Source organism: Phyllopteryx taeniolatus, chromosome 8, assembly GCF_024500385.1.
Source record: "Phyllopteryx taeniolatus isolate TA_2022b chromosome 8, UOR_Ptae_1.2, whole genome shotgun sequence".
Classification (NCBI taxonomy): Eukaryota; Metazoa; Chordata; class Actinopteri; order Syngnathiformes; family Syngnathidae; genus Phyllopteryx; species Phyllopteryx taeniolatus.
The window spans coordinates 11224123-11250660 of NC_084509.1; the positions used below are offsets into that span (position 1 = coordinate 11224123).

General features: G+C 41.5%; 1 protein-coding gene across 5 annotated transcripts in view; it reads left to right on the forward strand.

The window, feature by feature from the left end:
* Positions 1-26538, forward strand: part of schip1 (schwannomin interacting protein 1) — a 325572-nt gene that overhangs the window by 276180 nt on the left and 22854 nt on the right. Inside the window, exon 1 of one of the 5 annotated variants that reach the window (XM_061781841.1) lies at positions 10870-11239. The exons of 3 other annotated variants lie outside the window; for them this stretch is intronic. In XM_061781841.1, coding sequence (XP_061637825.1) covers positions 11210-11239 — 30 coding nt within the window. In that variant the 5' untranslated portion in view covers positions 10870-11209. Of the gene's footprint in view, positions 1-10869; positions 11240-22965; positions 23325-26538 lie in introns of those variants that run through there. One more of the 5 variants, XM_061781839.1, reaches the window with a different exon arrangement.

A 26538-nucleotide genomic window follows, 5' to 3' on the forward strand; every position in this document is an offset into this window, starting at 1 on the left:
TTGTGTCCAGTTTATTTTTCGAACAATAAGTCAATTGAAAAGTTTTTGGTCATTTTGTCAATATATGAGTGTATATTGAGTTGACCAAGTAATAACATACCTAGGTAGACCTCATCACAAGCTTCAATTTGATATGTGACTCAGTGTGGTTTGTTGAAAGTTGATTTTGGACCTCGTAATGGGTGAACTTTGACCTTAGTTACTGTCCTTAAAGTCAAAAAGTCAGTAGTCACCAAAACAAACCAGCTGAGTAGCGACCTAATTACTGTATGTCCACCAAGTTTGGAAGCGATCAGATTCAAATTGCGAAAAGTAAAAGATTTTGGGCATTTGACCTGGTTGTGACCTTGATATGTGATTTCTCCCTTGAGCCTTTTACACATAAAAATCCCTGAAGCCAAAAAACAAAACAAAAAAAAATACTAGGTGAACATCAAATGATTTTGTGGGGATTGTCTGAGTGTGAGAGAGTGAAAGGCAAGTGACACAGACAAACCACCTTAAATAGTTCAAATCAGCCAACTGTGGTCAATGCAGCCTGTATGATAGACTGTCTGCTTTGTGTTTTGACAGCTGCTTACTTATTTTGTGAGGTAAATTAAATCATGGTGCTTCATCAGTACACTAATATAGTTTTATACGATGAAATCAATTTATGTTGACCTAGAAAGCTCACAAAGTGGTGCAGTTCAGCTTGTAATGGGTCATCTTATCTGCTGTCAAAGTTCACTTTTATATTCAGCTTGATAATCATGGTGCCTATTATCAGGTAAACAAACTGAAAACAAATTGTTGCCATGACGAGTAAGTGTGGGTAAATTCAGGTGTGGAAGAGCTGGAAACTTCCTTCACTCCTCATCTGGGTGATCCTCCTGATAGTCACAAAAAGTTATACCAACACACCCTTTGAGTCATTCTGATGTGATTCACCCTCTCACATCAAAGCAGGGTGGTGACTTGAACCCTTTGACCACCTAGCAGTCTGAAAGGAGTTAACTATACCACTTTTTGGCACCCTTTTGGCAGATCATAATTATTTTTTTTGTCGTCTTTGTCATCAATCTTTGTGAACTGTGGCATTCCCTGGCTTTGCGTGAAGGCCTGTTCTTTATGTTGGTGTTTTAGTGGTGGTAGCAGGCCTTTCGCTGCATGGTTCGTCAAGAACAGATCCTGTTTTGAGAAACTTGCCATGGATAGCGTAGATTGTACTCTGCGTTGGAGCAGACACATTTCAATTTGAAAGCAGACAGATCAACAAATCGGGACTATCGGGAAGAATCCTCGCATCCCTAAAATCACTTTTCAAGGAATCAAAAAATGCCATCTTGCTTGATTTACCAAACAGTTCAAGTTGGTATTATACCTTACATTGCTAATGATAGCAATATAAGTTATAATGCCAAATTAAATAGCACCATTGCACACTGACATCAACACAACATCACCCCAAAATCTTATTCAATTGTTAATTTAATACGCAAAGAAAAAAATTTACTAATTTATTACACTGTCATTGATTAAAATACTACATTAAGTCGCCGGGTGCCAGCTGTCCAATTGAAAGTTTGCGCTCGTGGCTTTCCCACAATCAGACAAAAAGCCTTTCGGGCCTCACAAAGCAAACAACTGTGGTATATCATTTTCCAAAACTCTTTTTCAAAGGTCTTAGTGATGAGTGATGCGATAAATAAAACAATGAGCTGACTAAGCAGTGTAATAGGCATAAAGGAATAGTCACACAAACTTACCTTTGTGGCTGACCAATTCCTTCTGCACAGACTGATTACAGCTGTTCATTTTTAACAAAATACAATGACAATGTATCTGACCTATTTTCACACATTCTTTTCTTTTAAAGAAAAAAACATCCAGACTTTCAGTCTTGAGGTGAAGTGTTGCATGGCTCCGTGAGGTCTCGGCTGCCCACCCATGAAGGGTGCTAGTGTGAAAGCCCCATTTGTTGACTTCATTGGTGGTACAGTGTGTTACGCTCCTATGATGTCACACTATTTATACCTACACACCCAGTGGTGAAAACACAACCTCCAAACTGTACCAGAAACTTGAGTAGTTTGTGTTTTTACTGTAGTCTTTTAGCACACAAACATGAATCCAGTGTGCCTTCTCCTTTTTCTGGCCTCTCTTCCAAACACAAATGGCCTTTGCACAATTCTTGCTCGTGAGCTCTGCTTATTGTTCTTTTCCTCACTCTGTCAGGAACCATTAAAGTCTGTTTTCACTCGTCCAAAATACAGCAGGAGGGCATTGGCTGCCCACTCTCTACCTTGATCCCCAATTCAAAAACACCATCAAAGAGGGGCACCGGCTGTGAGTGTCAGAGTGCACTGTGGAGGAAATAGGGATTTATCTGCAGCAGTGAGGAGGCAGCCTCTCATGTCGTCCCTTTGACACAAGTCTATACATACTGAATGGTCCCCATAGACTTCAGATGAATACACATAACCCACAGGGCAGCTTGGTAATGGGCAAACTTGAGTTTATTGCCTAGGACGAGAGCTGTGAATTGAATAAATGGGGTTGTGATCTCAACTCATGTCTAAGGAATGATGCATACAGGGAAGTGTTTAAGCTGTGTGTATATAAATGTTAATTTGGGTGGAGCTGCAACTTGAAACTGTTCTTCTCTGCACCTAATTATAGAGTTTTGGGCAGCGAGGCACAGAAGTGGGTTGTAAACATGGCGTTTTTATTCAAGGCTAAGAATATAACTAAGTCATGTTTAAAAACACACAATTATACACAGGGTACACATTCACAGGCTGTGATCAAAAGGGAGGTTTTTTTTGTCTCAATGTTGTTCTGTGTATGTGCGTGTGTAAGTGCGTGTGTGTAGTGCTCTGTACCCTAGCGTGCTGAGCGCTTCATCTGTTGCCGTAGAGAACAACACTTTTATCTCCTCACATGCCTGCAGCACCATCTACATTTACAGCTACAAAAACACACAATTCTCATAAATAGAGATAATAAAACATTTCCATTATTGTTGCTCAGTACATTAGCTGCAGTTTGACTATTTATGGATTATGTTTTTAATATTTTATATTATGATTTTAATCAATTCACAATTGCACCTTTTGTTATTTCTGGATGGAGGGACAGATGAATAGATGGATGGATCGATGGATGGATGACGGATGCGTGGATAGATAAAAATGGTGATGTTAACCCTTTAAAGTCTCATGAAATGTGCTGACATTGTTTTTTGAGGCATTATTTCCACAGAATTTTGGTTTTGTTGTCCTCCGCACAGTCGCAGTCCACTATTTTCAAATTCATCTATTCACGTTTTTTTTAAATGCCCTAGGATCCTACAAGATGGTGTTAAACCCGTATCTAAATAGGAATTGGTGCAAGGAACTACGCATGTAGATTAGATACATTTTGATTGCGATTGTACTGCATGGAGCTACTGTAAGTTTTACCTGGCTTGTTATGGTGAGTGTTTGCCACTTGCTTGCACATGCTCACTTGCGGTGCGTTTTTTTCGAGATCAAATCATCTGTAAGCCATTGATTTTTCAGGGTAACGGTGTAAAATGCGTTTGGAATGATATTAAGGTGTTTTAGGTGCCTTGAGATACAAGTGACCCGAGTGGGAGTTTTTCAAGATACGAGCTGTCATTCGGCAAATATTTAGTTTTGACTTGCGAGTAAAAAATATAAGAAATGAGCGCCGTATGGTGGCAATGAACTCACGTCACAACAAGCAGCAGTTTGGCAGATAGTGAACAGCTCCAAGCTGTTTAATGCCACTCAAAGTTGAAGTTTACTGTCAAACTAAACCCAGAAAAATGCTAACACATAATAGGAAACATCATTGATGGACTAATAAATACCATGTACATATGTGGCGGTGTAACACTATAAGCAACAGATATTTGAACACAAACGGTGCAGCAACACATATAAACAGACAATATAGCAATAGTCACAGTCTGCCCCTGGTGGCCATGCACCAAAAGGAGCCACAAAGAATTATCATGAGGCACAAATTAAAAACAAACATCCATCCATTATCTGAGCCGCTTATCCTCACAAGGGTCACGGGAGTGCTGGAGCCTATCCCTGCTATCTTCGGGCAGGAGGCGGGGTACACCCTGAACTGGTTTCCAGGTAATCGCAGGGCACACATAAACAAATAATATAACAATAGTCACAGTCTGCCCCTGGTGGCTACGCACCAAAAGGAGCCACAAAGAATTATCATGAGGCACAAATTAAAAATAAACAATGAAATAAAAACATTGTATTTAATGTTGTTAATACATGTTTTTATAAAGTACATTATTATAGAGTGCTAATTTCCTTATTGTAAAACACATTACACATTCATATTTTTTTTAGCAAAGAGTGAAACTAATTAATGACATTTCTGTTTATTTTGATGGGGAAAGGTGATTTGAGATATGAATGTTTTGAGTTATGAGCATGGTCACAGAACGAATTAAACTCATCAAAAGGCACCACTGCAGTTTGCGGTATATGTCCAGTTTAAACTATATAGTAAATGTAGGCAATTATCAACATTTTTAGGGTTTTTCGCTATTCGCAGCAGGGCTCAGTCCTCATCCCCTGCAATTTGTACCACGTTTGGGGCATTCTACTGTATTTTTTGTGTTGAAAAAAAATCACCCCATTACCACGTGGTTTACTGCCGACTTCGGTGCAATTACGCTTCAAGTTGCTGCTTTTACTCGTTGGCCCTCCTTTGTGAAGGATGGTGTCTACTCGCAAGTGTAATTGGCGGACTATCGGTCTTTAACCCAGTTGGTAGTCACATGTTGGGACACATTTCAAAATGTGAAGTATTACTACAGCCTGGTGGTCACAGCAGGCTCAGTCTTTCCATGACCCACCGCAGGCCTCATTAGAGCTACTCTGGTGAGCACCGCATACATTCGCGCTCCCTTCCTCCATGTCAGAGCGAGCTCATTACCGCCAGACTCTCGCCCTCACACTGAGCCAACCTGCTTCGCTATGCAGTGTTTTTGCACTGGCACAAAATGTCAGCGTGCTAAAAGCATCTGGGCTGCCGTCTCCCCCGCTGTGAGGGATGGCGAGGCCGCGAGCCACAGAGGGAGGGATGGGAATGATGGAGAGGAGTAATGAAAAGGAAGCAAGTGTAGTTACAGCCAAATGCCAGTCGGAGAAGGGAGGGGGGATGATTGGCAAAAGAGCTGGCAAGCTGGTCTTCATGGAGAGGAAGCGGGATACAGAGAGACGTCCACAAGATCTGCAAAATGTTTAAAAGGGATGGCTTCTTTAATTTATTAAGAATTTTATATTTGTTTTAGATGGCAGGGAAAAAAAGAAAAATGTGGCCTGTTTGGAACAATTATATTAGATTGGTATTTATTTATTCCAATAAAAAAAAAAGTATATTCCAACAATTCTCTTAAGAATTACCAGTAAACATTCATGTTTTTTGGTAGCAAAATAAAAGAAGCAGAAGAGCGGAACAGAAAGCCAGGCCAGGGCTTAGTGCTAAACCTCTTGAAATTCAAATGCACAAGACGACTTGGAGAAAAAAAAAGAAAGAAAATTATAACAATGACCCTCAGTAGAATGCAGACCACCGCCAAGGCCGAGCGGTCCTAAGCATGTCCGTCTGACTCGTTCAATACTGTTCCACTTCAGTCCTGGGACTGGAATACTCATTAGAAAGTGGGTGCCTTATTTTACTGGCTCTGGCGCCAATGTAAGTGAACTATTCACGGTTCCTGGGTCATCACCTTTATCCAGACCAGCACCAAATGGGAAAATCCATCCATCCATGTTTTCCCCTCTGCTTATCGGGAGTTGTTTCGCTGTGGCAGCAGTTTAAACAGGGAAGCCCAGACTTCCCTCTCCCAGTCACTTCATCCAGCTCTTCCGGGGGTATCCCAAGGTGTTCCCAGGCACCCGGGAGACACAAGTCTCTTCAGTGTGACCTGGGTCGTTCCCTGGGCCTCCTACCGGTGGGATGTGTCCATAACACCTCACCAGAGAGGCGTCCAGGAAGCACCCTAAGGAGGTACCCGAGCCACCTCATCATGCCCCTCTTGATGTGGAGGAGCAGCGCTCTATTCTGAGCTCCCTAAGAGGCAGTTAATGAGAAAATGTTCTTGGAATTTTTGCATAATTCTGATAACCGACGAAATAACAAACTTGGCCAACTAATCCAGCCTATGGATTTTGGTGGGGGAGCAATGTGGCCATGCCAACATGTGGGCAGTGTTGTGTGGAGGATAAGCGTACACCCTGTAACCAGAGGGTCGCTGTTTTGTATCCCCACCTGAGCGCATGTTGTTGTTGTTGTACACAGTGTTGGTTAACCACTCATAAAAGCCGCTGCACTGAAGATACCAAATAGCACACAGTATTTTACGTTTCCAACTACGGGGGATCAATGATTACAGCAAATGAAACTTGCGGAATTCAGTACCTTCAACAAGGTTAAGAACCACTGATTTAGAAACTTCAGTGACCCAAAATGCATGTTTTTGGAATGTTGGAGGAACCTGGAGTCCCCAGAGAAAACCCACACAAGCACAAGGGAGAAGATGCAAACTCCACGCAGAAAGGCCAGAGCTGACGTTCACATCGCGAAGCTCAGAACTCTGCGGCAGGCGAGCTAACCACTAGCTCACCATGCTGCCCTAGCTCGATTGCATTAAACACATCAATGCCCATTTCTAGTTTGTACCATTCCAGTCGAAGTCGCATTGCAGCTCTTTCTGCATTCCACTAGCACATTGGTCGTCCCTCCAGGATTATTGCCTTGTGATGAAGTATTCATCATTTCTGTTTGCATCTATAAATACGCCCACGTGGTTAGAGTTAAACACACATCGCCTGGCGTGCGTGTGTGTGTGAGTTGTGTGGATGTGTGGGATGAGAGGAGGCGCTCGACTCTGCGCGCTCCCTCACAGCGAGAGTTGACGCACTTAAAAGCGAGCGCCCAACTCCATGCATGCATAATTCACATTCAACGTTACAGGCGGCATGAAGCTACGTTCTCTGTTCTCCATTCTCCATGTTCGCTAAATTGTGGTCTCCGTTCTAAAGTCACGCTTTAAGCTCGGTCTCTGTTTACTGCAGTTTGCTGTGCTAATAATAAAGACATGCTGTCTTTGTAGCCACCTGTGCAGTGACTCAGATTGTAACCTTGACAACCGTTTGAAGGGTGGTAGGGGTAACTTTTGAACTCAATCCTGCCATAGTAATGGCAGGGGGTTCTTATATCAAACCTTAGATCAGAGATGTTGAATCTGTGTGTTGGAGTGTGTGAATTTCTGTTCACAGAGATATAGGCTTTAGTGCCTTCATGTTGGATTCAGTAGTTAAGGTCAAGGTATTGCCACTATTTTGAGTCTATCCATTTTTTACACCGCTTATCCAGTTCATGGTCGCGGATGAGATGGAGCCTATCCCAGTGGACTTTGAAACACGAACTACACCCTGGACTGGTGGCGAGGCAATCACATGGCACATACAGAGACAGACAACCTTCCTTTTTGCTGCCGTTGGGCCGAAACACAAATCTATACTAATGGCAAGTACAAAAGTGGGTCGAATATTTCTACAAATTATTGACTAATCGGAAATGTTGAAAATGGCTTGGTCTCTTTGACAATCATGGGTACAATGTTTATGGCTCAACAAACATGGTGTTTTTGAAATTATTTGTATTATTATTATTATTATTATCATCATCATTATTATTATTATTATTATATTAAATGGTTGCGAGCACAGGCATTTTTTTTTAATGGTGTTGCTTGGCAGAATTCATAGAAATTCGTCAAAGCTGCCCCATTTGAAAATGTCTGCCACGCCCACCATGTTGTTTTAATGGCAAACTAGGCGTTGACGACGTTGTGCCCTTACTCCAATAAGGCTACTGAAACAAGTTGATCTATACGTAGTAATTTTGCAGTTTATTACAGAGCTGTGTCTGTATTAAATATAGAAAGATGAAAGCGTGGCACGACTGGTTAGCAAATCTGCCTCACAGTTCTGAGGACCGGGGTTCAAATCCCGGCCTCGCCTGTGTGGAGTTTGCATGTTCTCCCCGTGCCTGCGTGGGTTTTCTCCGGGCACTCCGGTTTCCTCCCAGGTCCCAAAAACATGCATGTTAGGTTGATTGAAAACTCTAAATTGCCCGTAGGTGTGAATGTGAGTGCAAATGGTTGTTTGTTTATATGTGCCCGGCGATTGCATGGCGACCAGTTCAAGGTGTACCCCGCCTCCTGCCCGATGACAGCTGGGATTGGCTCCAGCACGCCCTGCGACCCTAGTGAGGATAATGGATACAGAAAATGGATGGATGGATGAAAGATGAAAGCTGAACAGCGCCGTCTGGGAGGGCACTTCCCGTCCTTGCCCCTAAGCAGAGGCACCACTGGAAGTGAGAAGCAAGAAATTGCGCCAAGACAATAGATGATAAAAAGTTGTTGCTTGGCAGAATTCATAGGGCTTCCTCAAAACTGCCCCACTGAAACTAATGTCAATGTCAGCCACACCCAGCAAGCTGTATGATGCTGATGCTGAACCCGACTGACCTGTCACACAGCGTGTGTCGTTTGGCAACTGTTTTGGAGTATATAAAGCATCAAATATTGTGTTTTACATACATACTTAACTATATTCATAATGTGTAATGTGCCTGAGCCTGTCTGTATAATAATAATAATATGGTTGTTATGGGGATTTGGGTTCTCAATGTACTTTCTTAATCGGCCTCTACTACCGATCAAAATATGATTCACTGCGTGAGCGTGGTATTAAAAATAGTCCTCTGTGTTTTGATACATGTTTCACATGAGCACCTTCTTCCTATATGGTCTTTTTGCCCTTTCCCACAAAGTGCTCCACCTCATTTGACCCATTGACTATAAACTCTGTGTAAACTACAGAGTCTGTTTTCAGTGCAAGAAAACAACTTTATCCCAGGACAATGTCGTGCACGGATAATTGCGTTCAGCCGGCGTGACGGGATGCGGCACCAGCCAAGCAGGTCAAACCGTATCGGGTCACATTCTCGGCGTGAGCCTCAAAGGACCGAGCAGCGGGGCCATCGATCCGCATCCACGTCATTAATCCAAAGAGCCGTATTTTCAGCAAGCGTGGCGTCACCTGCCACACATCAATATCGGGATGGGGAGATCTTGCCTGTGAGGATAAAGGAGATAAAGAGGTGATGGAGCTTGGTGCAGAGCCAAAACACACAGAAATAATAATTGACAAATTGATGGCTTAGTTCATTTCATTTATAATGTGATTTCCAGCTGACTCAATATTTGTAGCAAAGCAGAGCTTTCTAAACTAAATGCCTTCAATAGAATCAGGTTAGATGTCATTTCCTTATGTGGTATTAATTAAACCAAAATGGACTGGTTTTATGACAGTAGTGTTCTACTTGAGATCAGACAAGATCAACTAGGCGATATACAGTAGAAATAGAGTTTACGGTCACGGGTGGGTGTTATGGTAGAGGATGAGGGGATGCACAGCGGATTATGAGAGTTGGTTGGCCTGCATATGGATTAGGGGGAGGCCATCTGCCACTGCTGAGATTATAATCCACCAGAAAGGCAGGCAGAGAGTGAGGCGAAGCTGTGCCGTATCTGTGATTGTCCAACCACGTTGTGGTAAGCATCAGTTTCTGCAGTCGGAAGTGTGTACTCTTGTCAGGAATGAGGCACCAAAATGAATGGCCTTTATTGTGAAGCCCACAGAAAACAATCACTTAACACAATTCCTGTCACTAAAACATAACATACAGAACAAACCTAAACCAAATGTCAATCTGTGGTACACAGAGGATGAGACAAGATGACAGGACTGTACCATGTTTTATACCGGGGCAGACACAGGGTGGGTTTCCATTGTGATTTAAAGAGCAAACAGAGAAAGTGAGTCCACATGGAAAATGATAGGGACTGGGGGGGTTACTGACAGATATTTTTCCCAATCGAAATACCACCTGCCAATGTGAATGGCGGTGCTACCCACCACTGCTGCAATTCTGAAAAACTGGCGGTTTGGAGGCTGTTAATGTCAAGGCCTGGATACATTAGATGGTCCAAGTTTACCTAATGAAGTGTTCAGTGAGTGCTCATAAATAATGGGACTAGATGAGCCTCAGGATACATTAGGAGTGGAACAAAATGGTGCTGTATTGTATATTAGTGTAGATTGTACTGTACCTTAAGGGACATCAGTTGTCTCATAGTGTACTGTACCTATTTGTGAGCGGTACAATATCTGCCCTACAATTGTTTGACGAGCAGTCCAGCGTGTAGCATGCTTCTCACCTAAAGTCAGCTAAGATAGGCTCCAGGTCACCCGTGACCCTAATAAGGACAAGCGCTTGAGAAATTGCATGATGGATATGTTTGATTGTGTTTGCAGTGAATGTAATGCAAAAATGACTCACCCTCTCACCACTGAGCCTTTGCCAGGATAAACAAAATGGAAGAATGGCCTTGGGGGAGGTCTCCGCTCTACTAAGTAACATTTTTCACTGAATTTGTTCTTGCATTGAGTCTCTTAAAACTGTGCAAGTGTACTAAGTAGGCTTCCCATTTGCATCATTTTGTTAGGGCTATCCCTAATGCTCTCATGCCCATATTTGTGTTGTTGGGTATAGAAGTACTATAGTGGTTGAAATTGTGTTAAAATGACTGAGTGTCACGCAGTACAATGACAGCCCAACCTTGACCCCCCCCCCCCCCCTTCTTTCATCCTCCACCTCCTCTCTCCATTCAACCCTACACGCATTCAGCCCACTGGCTCCTCCCCCTTTCCAGCGAGGCGACTGTGTGAGTGTGTGCATTGCTTTTCACTGCTCCCCTCCTTCTTTTTCTCTCTCTCTCATTCCCACACCCCTCCTCTTGCCACTCGTTCCCCTCCCTTTTTTGTCTTTTTGGTGGGGAAGTAATCGGGAATCACAACCCTTCCTCTCGCTTGATAAACACCAGAAAACAGGCGGAACAACTCAACTGACAAGGCAAGGAGAGGCAGACAGGTCAAGTTGGCACTAGGGTTTTCAAAAATTTATTTTAGTAGCTAGATCGAGAACTGGGGCAGGATCCCAGCTCCTCTCTCCAGCTGGAATACCACAGCAGGACTGGGAATCTTCTCCCACTTCCTCTCCCGTCCTGTTCTCCCAGCTCAGCCGGCGTGGCTCTAGGATGCAGTGAAGGATGGTCCACCAGGAAAACTGCTCTTACAAGGTAGTCCTCAGCTTCAGATGTCAGTTAAAACACATTCTGATGACAATTGTTGTGAGCTTCTCTTGTTGACTTTTTTTTTCCAGTTTATCATTAATCCACAAATGTCACAACGTACTAATGTGGAACACTTGTGCGTCACATATTGGGACCTGTATTTGGAGAGTTTTGAGTTGTGTGATTTTGTTGTGAATCTGATGGCTAGCTGGTTGCCAAGGGAGCAGTTGACTTAAAAGGGAATAATGTCCAACCTCATATCCGCCTCTTCATCATCGCAAAGTAGGGACTATGAGGCATGTATGCAATGTTGTTATTTGCAGACAAATGCAAGGGAATAGACTTGAGATGTTTACATGGTGGGATTTGCCACTTTCTTGTCAGCAGAGCCTCTCATCTGTGAACTGTGCAGTGATTTAAGCAAGCACATGACAGCTGTACATCTACTTTGCAGTTAAAAAAAAAAAAAAAAAAAAAAGAGAAGCAAGTCTGCCCTGCAGAGGGAGCACAGAGGTGGATGAAAGGCACAAGAGAGACGAGCTTCCTGAAGATTCCAGGGGAGACTTCGGGAGGTGGAAGAGGGAGCAAAAAAAAAAAAAACAGTGAATGCTGTGTGGAAAGCTGCAGAGGAAGAAAACATTAGGTACACTTAGGGACAGTCAAATGAGATCCAATACAAGAGATGTATCAAAAATCTTAGATTAAAAAAATAATTTATGCTTATTTCTGCTTTATTTAACTCTGCCAGATAGGTATTAATTTAGCAATATCTTTATTATTGGGGTTTTAGTTCTCACTGCATTGACCTGATTAGATATATTATGTTGCTGTTTTCACTCTCTTGACAATGTCAATCAACATAATGAGAAATGCCGTATTTCATAAAAGTATTCCAGGATCCGACACGCCCTTGTCCAGAACTGAGAAATTGAATACCCGATTCATGATGTACCCCCTCCACAAAGATTTCATTGTATTTTATGTTATATGCCGCTTGGCATGCTCCGCCAAAAAAAGGGTTTTCTTTTGGCATCATGACATGTAAAACATTTGTACGGTAAATTTGCACCCTGTTGTGAGGACATTATAAGAAGTGTTCAAGGATTTTGAAGTGAGAGGTTATTAAGTATAACGTCTTCATTGTTCGAAGATCTCGGTGTTTGAGGGATGAGCTAAGGTTATCTCGTTATTGGCATGATTGTGGATGTGTCCCTAATAAAGTGTCCGTTGATTCTAAATGTGCCATTTGGAGTGTTTTGCCATGTGAAAATAGTTACTTCCAAATCCTGTCCTCCAGCTTTAAAGATGTTCCTTTTGTGTTTCACTTGAACCGGATTCCCACACATCATTTGTTTCCATTTTGAGTGAGTGTTCTACATATTTGTGTGTGTCAGTCAGGAGGGTGGGTGGATATACATTGGTGCTGTCTGGGGGTGGCCGCTTGTGTAACAGGATAAGGATTTCCTGCCATGTTTGTTGCTAGATAATAAAAAAAAAAGGGAGACAGCGCGACAGCAAGATTGCAGGCCACTGATAAGAAGTTAGCAAAGGGATGCCGAGGGCCAAGTAGGGAAGCGGGCTGAAAGGCAGAGATTAAACAGTAACAAGAGAAGTATCGACAGCACTCACTGAGACGGCGCCAGCTCTCGTATGAGGAGGAGGGGAGAAAATCGTGGTAAAATATTCTTCTGAGGCTGGACATTCATGGAGATGGGAAAAATACATGTGGAAATGGGATGGAAGTTGCAAATGGGGGCGTACAGATGAGAGAGGAAGGCAAGAAAGAAAGAAAGAGAGAAAGAAAGAAAGAGAAAAGGAAAAAGGAGAAACAAAGAAAGAAAAAGAACGAGAACAGCAAGCAGAGCAGCGGATTCAGCCTCTGATAACAGCGTCTCTCTGGAGGCCCCTCAATTAGAGCGGTAACCTGGCAACCGGCACAGGACAGCGCCCCTCTCTCTCTCGCTCTCAGGCACACACACATCCATGTCGTACAATATAATATATGCTCAGAAGTATTGGGACACATCTGGAGGAAATGTTGTCCTTTTCTTCAGAGGTTTGTCAGGTCAGAGATTTTTTTTTCTAACAATCTGCCTTCTAATTCAGTCCAAAAAGTGTTTGATTGGTTTGCTTCCAAACCAAACACACCAAAACATGCCTTGAACTTTAGTGGGGCCTTCCCCAAACTTCTCCCAGCATAAAATTGACTTTTTTTCCACTGCACGATACCCACTCGACAATGCGACACAACTCACAATTGGAGCTTTTCCACTGGCAAGAGAAAAAGTACGACAAGGTACCAGGTCAGCTGGGGTTCCAATCGTGCCAAGTAGATATCATAATTATCCTCCTGACCACTAGGAAAAAATAATCGTTATTATTTTGCGTGCCACTAGAGCACTAGCCTGCGCACAACACCTTGATCATCACTGGGCCACATCATCCATACATCCAGTTACATGCAGTGGGGAGCGGCTTTGGGTGCTCTGGCACATGCCCATTTTACCCTTGATGTCAAAAAAATAATAATAATAGCTGGCGACCAGTTCAGGGTGTACCTCGCCTCTCGCCCGGAGATAGCTGGGATAGGCTGCAGCACGCCCGCGACCCTAGTGAGGAGAAGCGCAACGGAAGATAATTGCATGTGGTTATGTGTGAAAGCCTGTCTGAAGCTTTTTAACTCTAAAGTGTTATTTAACTCGGCCAAAAAAAAAAAAAAATAATAATAATAATGTTTTAAATCTCTATTCAACATGTCCTTACATGTATTTCTGAACTCCTCTTGAACGCATCACCAATGGTGCGCACACGAGCAGGTACTAATGTACACGATAATGCTGGTCGTGGCAGTGTAACAAAAAGGTCGTGTATGTTTAGTTTACTATTAGGCAGACAATTTATGACAAATTAATGAGTAACGTAATCATTAAGAGATCATGTGGATTGTGGAGTGTGTTGGTCATTAGGGCAAAATTCTACCGACTAGGAGGTGTCTGAGTACGCGGTCCACCCCTTTCAGATAAAAAATTTGGAGCATTTTGAAACATTATGTGTCATAAAGACCCAAAAAAAGTCCTACGCTCAGGTTGATATTATTACCTAGCCCGCATACCTGACTTGCTATTGCTATTTTATTGTAGAAGAAACGTTCCTCAATTTGTACTCACAATTTGTGCTCACTGCTTTGCACATAAATGGGAATAATATAAACCACACTCATTTCTTTTAGTTTCTTGTTCATTTTTAATGTCTGGTACAACTAAAGGTACATTTGTTTGGACAAATATTATAACACATAAATAGCTCAAAAGAGTTTATTGTAAGAGCTTATATCTATAAACATGTTCATGATTTTCTTGCTAATAAATAAAAAAATCACTTGGAATACAATGAAAGCTATGCATGTCAGATAGAACATCAACTAATGTGGAATCAGCTATATTTTGTCATGTTCGTTTTATTCTTAGCGGTGCCAGGCATTAAAATGAACAAGAAATTGAAGAAGGGTGGTCTAATATTTTTGTTAATATTGTTATTTTTTTATGGCCAAAATAGATATAATGTGTGCACAAAATACTAATTTGTGGGTAAAATTCTCATGATAAATTTGGGTAAACAGATGACACGCAGCATTGCTGGAAACCTCAACGCCCAGTGTCATTTAGTCTGATCTTGTCAATGGCCTGCAATGCAAGGTTTTTTAGAATGTCTTTGTAGTTTATTACCAGCCTAAAAGAAAATCTAATCTTAGTACTGTATCCCTGTCCATTTCTTTAGCCGGTCTCTACCTCTACCTTACATTTTCCAAAAAACAATCTCTCGGTTTGCTTACCCAACTGTCCAATAAGGAGCTAAAAATTTGTATTGCGTGACCACAAATGAGCATTGTTTTGCCCACATTATATTTACATTGTTTCCACAATAAATAAATAAATATTCCCCCTTTTACTTCGAGCACCTGCCCCTCCAAAGCTCTCTCCACGCCGCTGCACCCCATCCATCTATCCATTTTCTACACTGCTTGTTCTCTTGAAGGTTGTGTCTGAGCTGGAGCCTATCCCAGCTGACTTAGGACTCCTCAGCAGCCAATCGCAGGGCACATATAGGCAAACAGCCATTCACACCTATGTACAAAATAATATTCTTCAACGAACCTAACATGCGTGGTTCTTAAATACGGGAGGAAGACTGTGTACAGAGAGAACATGCAAACTCCGCACAAGAAGGCCCGAGCCGAGATTCAAATCCGGAATCTCTCCACTGTGAGGCGGATGTGCTAACCGCTACTCCACCTTTTTGCTGTCTGCATCTTATTTAAGACAATTAAGTGTGACGTGACCCAAATAAGTCATTGATATAAGTGTAGAAAGATCATCATCATCATAAATGAAAGAACAAAAAAATACCCAGTTGTCACAAAGAGATCTTATTTTCAGCTTTTTGCTGCCGTTTTTCATTTATTTTCATTTAAGTGCCTGAAGAGCTAAAAAGCACACCGTTGTTTATTGCGAGAAGCCGATGTTGCAATATATCTTGCTTTTTTTTTTTACATGTTATTATTTATTTATTTATTTTTGGGGGGAGGGGACAGATTCCCCCCCATCACCTATAACTGATGGAGCTGTCTGCGCTGTCAGCAGCAGCGGAACAATCAGGCCGAGGCGAGATGAGGAGATTTATCCGGTGGCGGGAGCAATGTCAGCGTCCCAAGGCCTCAGGACCCTCCTCAGGTCCTGGAGGTGGGGTCTGAATGCATGAAATTAGTCCAATAAAAATGATCTATGATGTGGGGGGAATATTCAGTCAACTGAATGAGCTGGAAAGACATGTTGGGCATTATGAGGCCCATCCAAAAAAGTTTGAGGACCTCCCAACGGGCCGGCCCGTGCCCTCCTCATGGCCCAATTTGTTTGGAACACAGAGCATCACCATGGAAACATTGTGGCCATGTTGCTATGGCAGCAGACCCACTTCAGTTGTTTTTGCCCAAAAAAAGCTGTTTTGTGGAGCTTGTCAACGAACTATTTGCATTACTTGCAAACAAATCGAAGACAGGCGATGTTGACACAGTTACCTTGAAAAAGTAATCTTATTATGAAATGACTGGTTACTCCTTTAAAAGGTATCTTAGTTACTTTACGGATTACTTGATTTTAAAACTAACTAAGTTAGATTACAAGTTACTTTATCAATTACATTCAGCAGCTGCATAAGGCACATCAAACAGGATACAAACATATTAACAGACACAATTAAAGGTCCCATGCCACACCATTTTTTTATTTAATCTTTGATGTCCTTTTATCATCTTTTCAAGATAATTTGGGTTGGAAATGCCCCAAAAGCCCCTTTTTATGCTATTCTTGTTGGTTCAAAAACGTCTGGCAGATTGATGGCTGGATTTCTCATTCATATTTGACATGTTAATAACATTTGCTCTGATTGGATCGCTGTTCTCGCTAATTTGAATATGGAAAACGTCTTTGCTCTGATTAGTAGTAAGTAGGCTGTATCTCGGCGGCTTGCGATGGCGAAGCGTTTATAGCGACATTGCTTTTCGCTTTTCCTTCTATTTCAGCTCTGCCAATCATTGAGAAGTAGAATTCACCAAGCACTGGATTGTTCACCCACTAATAGGGAACATGAGCTGGGTCTAGACCACTGTGAGACAGGTTAGTTTTACCGTACCGATAGCTAGTTCTAGCTGCAGATTATATTGACTATTCATGGTAGCATTGTCCAAATGCGCTGGTGATGTGATGTAGTTAAATATTACTTTTACAATAGAATGTCGTTGTGTATTTGAAAAAAAAAAAAAAGTAATTACAGCTAGTGGAGAGGTGGGTTACCTTCGTGATGGAATAATGTTTCAGGTTTTGCTGGACAGTACTCTGTGGAATCACGAGCAAGTGGGCAGGTACTTGAATAATAAGTAGTGTTAACTACATCACCATGATGCTTGAAAATGAACGTCTTGTTTCTCTCCCTTCTGCCTTACATCAGCTATTGCATAAAATTGACAAGACATATAGATGTCAAACTTCAGCTCAGTCAAAGACTCATTTTCACGTTATGCATAAAACACTGGGGGAAAAATTGGGTTTTCATAGCATTGGACCTTTAAAAGTGGATGCAATAACACAGTATAAGTCCTACTCCTAGTACTCGCTAAGATAACGTCGCACCAACATTAGCATACCATACTGATTTAGCACATAACAGGTTGGTAAGACGCAGATTTAACATTGCCATTAACAATTGATGATAATAATTCTTCTATTCTATTCTATTATACACACACAAAATGCCTTCCAAACGTACTTTCAGACACACACCCTGGGAGAGGATAACTATATTCAGAAATGGTACTGCTAGCTCCGTAACTTCAATAACGGCGTCACTCGCAGTGCTCTCAATGCCATAACAACCGCTCGCTCTACCGTGACATCGTTCAAGCTATGGAGGACCCACGAAAATAGCATCCGCAACATTCCCCTGCAGAAGAAAGAAAAAAAAAATGAGAATTTTTTTCACACACTGTAAATGTCGTTATTGTTAGTTGTTGTTTGTGTTGCCCCGTTACTGACATCACGGAACTTGAGGCAGCATCGAGCATATCCATCCACACAAACGCACACGCATACACACACAGTGTGCAGTGTCGGTGCATGCCAGGCCCACAGGAGGTGCCAGGAACCTTCTCTCCCACAGTCGCCCTCTGTTCACTTGGAACAAAAAGCCCTTTTCTGTGTGTTTATGTCTCTCTTGCCCCTTCTCCAAACACTCCCTCGCGCCTCCTCCTCATCTTCACCTGACAGTCATGCCATCCGCTCCAAATTTAACCATCTCCAAAGTGCACTCATGCTGAGAACAAGCCCTTGAAGTGGGCCCGAGGCAGCGATCGTGATTGTCTCGTCTCCGCCCACCCCTCTCAAATCCTTGTCATGGAGATCAGCAGTGACTTCACCTTAACTGTGAAGTCAGCCTCAGTAATGACGTTGCCCCACCCTTCACATCCACTCTTGCTCAAAACTAAAAGCAATTTTATTGGCCCGTGTGTGTGTGTGTTTGTGTGCGTGCGCTCATGCCACCTTTATCGTGTGGACCTTTCTCTTTGTCACACAAAAAGAGACGCTAGAATGTGTATGTGTGTTGAAGAGTAGTTCTGCATGGACGGTAACAATGTACTTTACCCATAATCCTTAGGGATTCCCACTGATTAAATCTACTTCCACAATCCTGCTTTTTAGTGCTTGTGTGTGTGTTTGAGATTTGACACTTTGTTTTGGCTGTATTCCTTCACTCCATGAATATTTCATTATTTGTCTGGCCCCGTTCTCATCTTCCCTTCTTGACGTTTGTCAACATTACTCGTTGTTCCTTCTCAATTTGCTCCTCTCGTGTTGTCATATCATTTTGTCCTCGCGTGACTGTTGCTATCGGGTAAACAGTTATCTGATAGCGATGAACACGCGGCTGCTCTTTGTTTTTAAAGAAAGAAAGAAGCTGTTTGTTCTCTAAAATTGATGCTTTTTGTTTGTTTTCTCAAGGTTTACAAGGTCAACATTGTTTTAAAAAAAATCAGCCTCCATCTCCTCCAAGAGGATAGAAATTTGTAGCAGGTACTAATTATTAATCAAATACAATCATAACAGAATTTTCAATGATCAGGATGTAACAGAAATGTACAGAGGATGTAAAACTTCGAAACACCCTTGTTAAATAACAAGGTGTTTGTGATATTTCAAAAAAAATCTGAGACCAAGATAAATCATTTCCATGAATTATTTTATCTTTTGGAGAGGGTAAGGAAAAATAAATAAAAATAAATTAAAAAATAATGAAGGTTTTGAGCTAACACTGACTTTTATTTGGAACAGTTCATAATTCTTTCCACCTTGCTGAAGGTCACAGTACCTCCTTCATTTCTGTTGTTTAATCTTTCTTCCTCTGTTGAAGAGATTTAAAAAAAAAAAAAATCAATTGAGTTGTACAGGTTATAGGTCACATTAATGATGAATATGTTTTGAAATGATTGGTCTCTTGGTCTCATTTTTTTTATACCACAAAAACCTAGCATCTGAATGTGAATGGGTGTGGAGACTTACTGTGCGTCGAATGTATTCCAGTTACTTGGTAACGTCAATAACTTTACAGTGAGGCTGATAATCACATAGTTTTTCAAGATAGGATCCAATTGAACAGAACCCCACACTGTAAAATAGAGCCTATAGAATTTACCCAATAAATTGAGTGTAACAATTTGCAGTCACGTCAATTGGGTCCATTTAAACCACATATTTTGCGTGAAGAATACCTTAATTCAACAGCTATAAAATACTTATAAAACTTGGATAAAGTTTACCTCACATTTGTGATGACATTCACACCACAGCAGCCAAGTTTGGCCGGCGGGGTCATGTGGGGGAGCACATGACCCCCGCATTATAGCTTGTATACCTTGTATGTGCAAACATCCGTGTTCCCTCATAATATACATATTTAACACTTACAGAGAGACTCAACTGGCCAACCAGTGGAATGCCTACACAGACAACTTCCACATTTTCATGAACATTGCCAAGAAAGCATCGTTTTTCCATACATGATCAACGTTTAGCTAAGCTTGTTTTACCGTATAGTGCCTTTTTTTTTTTTTGTCATTTGTTTGCTTTGTGCTGATTCGCTAGCTAACAACCAATCAAAGTGATGAATCTGGCGAAGAATGTGCGAGCCACGTGTGAAAACTGCCCACCGACGACGGCTCATTCATTTACTGCTCAAAAAAAATGCACAGGCCCCCTGAGTACTGTCAGTGGGGCATGCACACGTCACGTGATATATATCGTAGTACCAATGACTTTAAGGTAGATTTTACTAACGCTCTTTTTCTTGGGAACACTTTTTACTGCTGTCAAATAGGTAGTGTAGGTAACATTCACCCTATATTTTAAACTAAACTAATAATAGCAATTTCAGATGATTTTCATGGATTATATTTACCAGTCTATAAAATCTTTTTTTAACAGTGCATAAACATAATAAAATAATCAGTGCTGAGAAGATTACTTGGGAAATTTAGTTGGTTATAATTACAAATAAGTTACCCTGTTGAAAATGTAATAGTCGTGTAATAATTTCAACTATTTTCTCTAAGTAATATAACTAATTGCATTTGATTAAGATATTACTAATTAGTTATTATTTATTATTATAATTATTATTTTGAATGACTGCATCAACAGGAGGCGGAGAAAATGGATGGATGGATGGATGGATGGGCATCAACAGGACCCTTGGATGTTTCCTATAGAAAAAAAGTGGATTAAAATAATACATCATTATTTTACACTTTACACAAATACTAAACTGATAACAAAACATGATCAAATGTAAACACAGTAATTTTTAAAAATGGGTTGGTTGCATCAAGTGTGTACCATAGCATGTTGAAAACCACCATACCAGACCATGTTGACCTAATTACAAATGTGCACAAATTGGACAACGTTGCCTCATATGACAACCCAGGTAAGTGAATGTTCCATGTAAAAAAAGTCTTAACGGTATAAGATGGAACTGTTCAAAAGTCATTATTCTTTTATGTGTTTAAAAGTGTGTATAAGTGTGTCCGCTATTGCGGCTATTTTTCAAATGAAACTAAAATGGTAATGATGGAAATGTTCCTGTAATTTAATTACACATTTTCTTCCAGTAATGTAATGAATTACAATTACATACATTTTGTAATTAAATTATGTTATCTCCATCCATCCATCCATTTTCTGAGCCGCTGAATGGATGGATGGATGGATGGTGATATAGCGATTTACCCAGCTGACTTTCATGCAGCTGTTATGAGCTCAATCCCCTCATTGCGCCACAGTCCCACTCACCCTGTGGTTTGATTTTATTTTGCATTTGCATTTTTAAACATTCAAACTCTGCTACAGGAAAATAATAACACTAAAAGTATTGCATGGCTTATTGCTTATTACAGTCATTCATTCAGACAACTTCATGCCAGTTGGAAAAAAACGATGGTATTATTTGTCACGGCCCGCGTGAAGATGTTTGTGTGTTTATGTGAAATTTATTTATTTATTTATTTTTTGAGTGATATGATTCCTTAGCCATATGTGCTTCTAATTTTCCATGTGAGCAGCCATGACAAATATGTGAGTCATGGCTCGATAATGTCTCGCAGTGATGAGATCATAAAACGGCGAGCCGGGACTGAAAGTATAAGTGGCAGACGTGATCCTCTGTGAACTGTCTGCGTAATGGCTGTGTGAGGCGGACTGACTCCCCATTGTGTTCTCCTTGATGGATTATAACGCTAGTACAGCCTAATGGGGGGGGGGGGGGGGGGGGGGGGTTAAATGGGGAACCTTTTTGTGAAGAGGTCGTCATTCATCCACTGTTGTGCAGATTTTTACATTTAATCCAGTTTAAAGCTCAAAACTAATCCACCTTTTTGTATTCTTCTCTTTTGCAGTTACACAGAGAATTGTGAGGTATCGTAGATTTGAAGTGATGTCATTTAAAAGTTAAGCCTGTGCATTTACATTACGATAGTACAATCGATGATATTTTTCTGTTAACTTGTGTCAAAATGCCAATTAGTTTTTTTTGGTCTTTTTGTGAAGAGGTCGTCATTCATCCACTGTTGTGCAGATTTTTACATTTAATCCAGTTTAAAGCTCAAAACTAATCCACCTTTTTGTATTCTTCTCTTTTGCAGTTACACAGAGAATTGTGAGGTATCGTAGATTTGAAGTGATGTCATTTAAAAGTTAAGCCTGTGCATTTACATTACGATAGTACAATCGATGATATTTTTCTGTTAACTTGTGTCAAAATGCCAATTAGTTTGTGGATCAAAACACAAAACCAGAAAAAAACATACAGTGCTGATAAAATTGAATAGAATGTAGAGAAAGTAAACAGGGTTTTTTTCCACATTTTTTGATTCAATGCATTGTACATTGTGCTGCTTCTGGTGTACAAGCCTTGGCCACCAAGGGGCAGTGTAATACATACATGTACATGAAGGAGACGATCAAAATTGCTCAGTAAGTCGCAGTAATATTAGTGTTTTTTCACAGAGGATAAAGAATATATGCCTATTGGTATTGTTTTATTATCTGTCTACTTATGTTTCTCCACCATGTGTCCATATATACATTATAATACCGCCACGTAGGGGCCATTTGTTAGCCTGTCTATGACGTATCCCATTATGTGTTAGCATTGAGCTAGCAGACTTGAAGGTAAAGTTAGGTGGTGGTTTTGTCCACAATGTGTAATTCACTTGGTTGAATGTTTAGTTTGACAGTGAGGTACAACTGGGAGTGGCAACAAACAGCTTGAGGCCTCTTTTCTTAGGACGATCACTATCTAGGTGTACCCAAAAATGTGGCCAGTCAATGTAGTATGTACTGTATCTGTACTGTATCTATTTTATGACTTAATACTCTACTACTTGGCCTTAGGTTGTAGGTAAGTGCATATAAAAACATCCTCCTCCTCTTCTGGCATCTTGATTCCACGTGGCCATTCCCTTGCTGAGGTGTCTCTTTTTTGTTTTTTTTTCCCAATGTGGCTGCAAGCAGCTGCTGCCCACGCGTCAGGGCATGAAAATAGAGAGGGGGTGGGGGGGAAACACACAGGGAAGATTTTCTGCCATGAGAGGCCGTCCTGACCGGAGGGTGCAATGCAGGGAGGGTCTTAAAAGGGGTCTTTACCTCGGACCACTGTGCTTTCACAGTCCTTCTGGAGACAGCACAGGCAGTGAGAAACATCCACACAGCTTGTAAGAGACGAAGAGCAGGAAGATAGATCAGCTGCAGGAGTAGATTGGGGTAGTTTTGCATGCGCGGATCATGGCGGAGGCGAGTCAGCCGGGACGGAACCCGACCTCGGCAGTGAGCCTGGTCTAAGTGAAGTTCGCCAAGGGGACGAGGGAGGAAGGGCGGGGGTGGGGGGGAGCGAGATGAGGCAGGCGCTGGATCACACGGACGGACACGATAGCGTGGATGATGTCATAAGGCACGCGTCCTGCCTCTGTCTCGGTGACGTCTACAAAGAGGTAACGCGTAACGTGTTGGCGCTGTTAGTTTATGAGCCCGCTTTCCATTTTGTCTGTTCAACAAGAATTTAACACTGACGACTAGTGACAGAGACCGTCAGTTTGATTGTTGATACAAGACTTTGTTGTTTCATAGCTGTCTTTTTTAGCAAATAGGTGGAGCAGCTGTCTCACATGCAGAAAATGAAATCGCACAAAGTAATGTCAAAGAGTTGAAAGCCAAATCATTTTGGAGGCCATTTTGGCTTCTTCTTTGCTTTTTTGTCAAGGCATTGTGGGCATTTATCTTCAAGGCCAAGCCATCTTGGCTCAGTTTTTAGCAGTTACATATTTATCCAATGTACAGTATTATATCAATAGCTCATTTTTATGAGATCTGGAGGGGGGGGGGGGGAGAGCATCGGGCGCAATTATTCTTCTTGTGTTTGTGATGAATTAACTGCCTTTTTGGCAGCTTCGTGCCTGAAAACTCACCAATTTATTCTGGTAAAAATGTACAGTATGTATATACTGAACACGAACCCCAACTCACTAAGTTGCACCCCGAGGAAAAAAAATTGCCCCAGAAGCTATTTTCATTGGGTGGCCGTCTCTATCATAACAGGAGGCATGAAAAAGTCTCATCGACCCAGGCACAAACTTGAACAGGAAGTCAGCCATTTTTGTTTGAAGCCGCCATTTTGGCCATGGAAAGTGGGGGGAGCATGGCGTCAAAGTCTGATGATCATTTTGGAAATATTCTGTAAAAAAGAGGGTGTGATGACTTTAATTTGGTGTTGCCATTTTTGTTATGTTTGTATGTTTTCTATGTAACAACACACAACTTCCGGGATGGTTGTGACATGGGCCATCTTCAGCTGGCAGATGAGTAGAATTCCGGTATTGGGGATGTTGTGTGAGTAAATCTAAATGTATAAAGTTACTGGAGTTAAATAACAGTGCAGCTGTGTTGTTAATCATTGTGTTCTTATGGGAAAATAAGTAACTGACCATTGTTGTAACTTGCTTTTCATCCTGGCCAACCATGTCACGCATGTGTCAAAACCAAAGGCGGAGGGCCAGATCGGGCCCTCTGTGTCATTCTACAGTATATGGCTCGCAAAAGCTTGCCAAAGCGTTTCCTTGATTTCTGTTTAAAACTAGCCATCAAATTCAGGGCATTTATGTAATAAGGTGGGGCGATTATGAGGGTTCCCACATGGAATATATTCGGTAAAGGACAAGGAAATGTAACTGCCTCACGCTCTACCTACACGCCTAACCCGTACAGAAACACAATGCCGCTTAGCTTCTAACTTGCAGACGTCATGGCTAGCAATGTTTCAAAAACTTGCAGCCTCTCCCAGGCTCTGTAGAGCCAAAGCAGCAAATGCCCTTTTTAGTGATCTTATAGCATAATTCACACTGTTCAAAATGTTTCTGTTGCACTTTGTTAAGCTTTTGATGTTTTATTTTTAATGACATTAAATCTGTCCCTTTTTACACAAAAGTTAAGCATTTTATTTTGCATTTTGCTCCCTTGCTGTACAGATGGTGAACCAAACCGTGAACCTAAAACCAAGGTATACAATATGTACCAAACCGTTTGTGGTTTCACCATTGTAACCGGCTTGCTGAGGGAAACCTACGATGAAGTTTGACACCCCTGATAAAGGGTAAAGAGAGACATTCCAACAGAAAAGAAAACTCAAGTAAACTATGAAAAACAAGTTTGGAACATTTTTTTCTTTTTTTTCCCATCAAATTCTGAGTTGTTAGACCGCTCAATCATTCACCTTTCGAGAATGCACCCTCAGTTGAACAACAATGGACATCGGCCTCTATATATTTGCCTGATCATTCATACTAAAAGTAAACCATACCTTCACCGCAGCTGCCATTCCAGACGCGATATGTTTGACTTGACCTCATATGTTGATGGTTGTTTTTGGCTTTAAGTTTCTGCATGATTCGCTTCGAGGTATTTGCGGCAGGGAAATGACATAATTGTCTAACTAACTTGGCTTCTTAGTTGCAAAGCAGCATTTTTGCGGGTCGACACACACTGTTCCATCCAACATTCTGACACAAAGCTGCGTCATGTGACTCTCTCACAGACTAAAAGCTCAAATGTCAATTGAGGAAGCCATTGTTCTGTCCCGACGCGCTCCTTTGTCATTGTGCCACTATTCGTCTTCTGATTTTTGTTCATTATCGCACTGTCACCCTCCCCCACCGCTCTTACCACACACACACACACACACACACACACAGACACACACACACACTCACTCAGTTGGTTCACTATACCATTGGCTGAACTGTTCTTTCTGGGCTGAGTGGCAAGAGCAGCCTTGCACTGATCTGCAGCTGAACTGGGTTACGACTCAAAGGGCAGAACACTTATCTGACACGGAATGTTGCTTTAAACAGACACATCTCAGGAAGGATGAGCGCTGCCTGAAGTGAACACCGTGTGCTACAAAGATTTGGAATTATGATAATGAAAAATAGGTATAGGAAAAAAGCCTCGTGTTATTGCACGAGACCATGTGTGTACTCCATGTGTGTGTAACACACCCTGACCTTGTGTGTGTTTGTGAAGCTGGGAGCGCAGCAGCAGATCACTGTCAGCTCTGGAAAAGATTCCAGAGTGAAGCCCTTCTTCTATTTGGACTATCAACAGTGCACACATACAGTACACAAGGACATTTCTTGCATTGTCTTTGTGTGGACTGACCCAAATGGCCTCACAATAAAGATGGAATGTCAAGGAAACACACACAAACGTACTTAAGGCCTTGATACTTTTACTGTTGACTCATGGGCCACTTTGAGAATAATGACTATCCATCCATCCATCCATCCATTTTCTGAGCCGCTTCTCCTCACTAGGGTCGCGGGGGTGCTGGAGCCTATCCCAGCTGTCATCGGGCAGGAGGCGGGGTACACCCTGAACTGGTTGCCAGAGAATAATGACAATACAATTTAATAAAAGCTTTCATTCTAGAAGAATACAATTTGATAGCAGCTTTCTAAGAAACTTGTTTCTAAGAAACTTGTCCTTACAATATAAGAGATCTGCTTTCTTATTCTCACACTTAAAGAAAAGGGTTTACACAGTAATTCATATAAAACTTATTTTACTATAAGTGCAAAGGCACCACGCTCTGTCCACATTCGATACCGTAGTCCAAAAAAGTTTGGCCATGTACCATCACCCATTTGTGTAGGA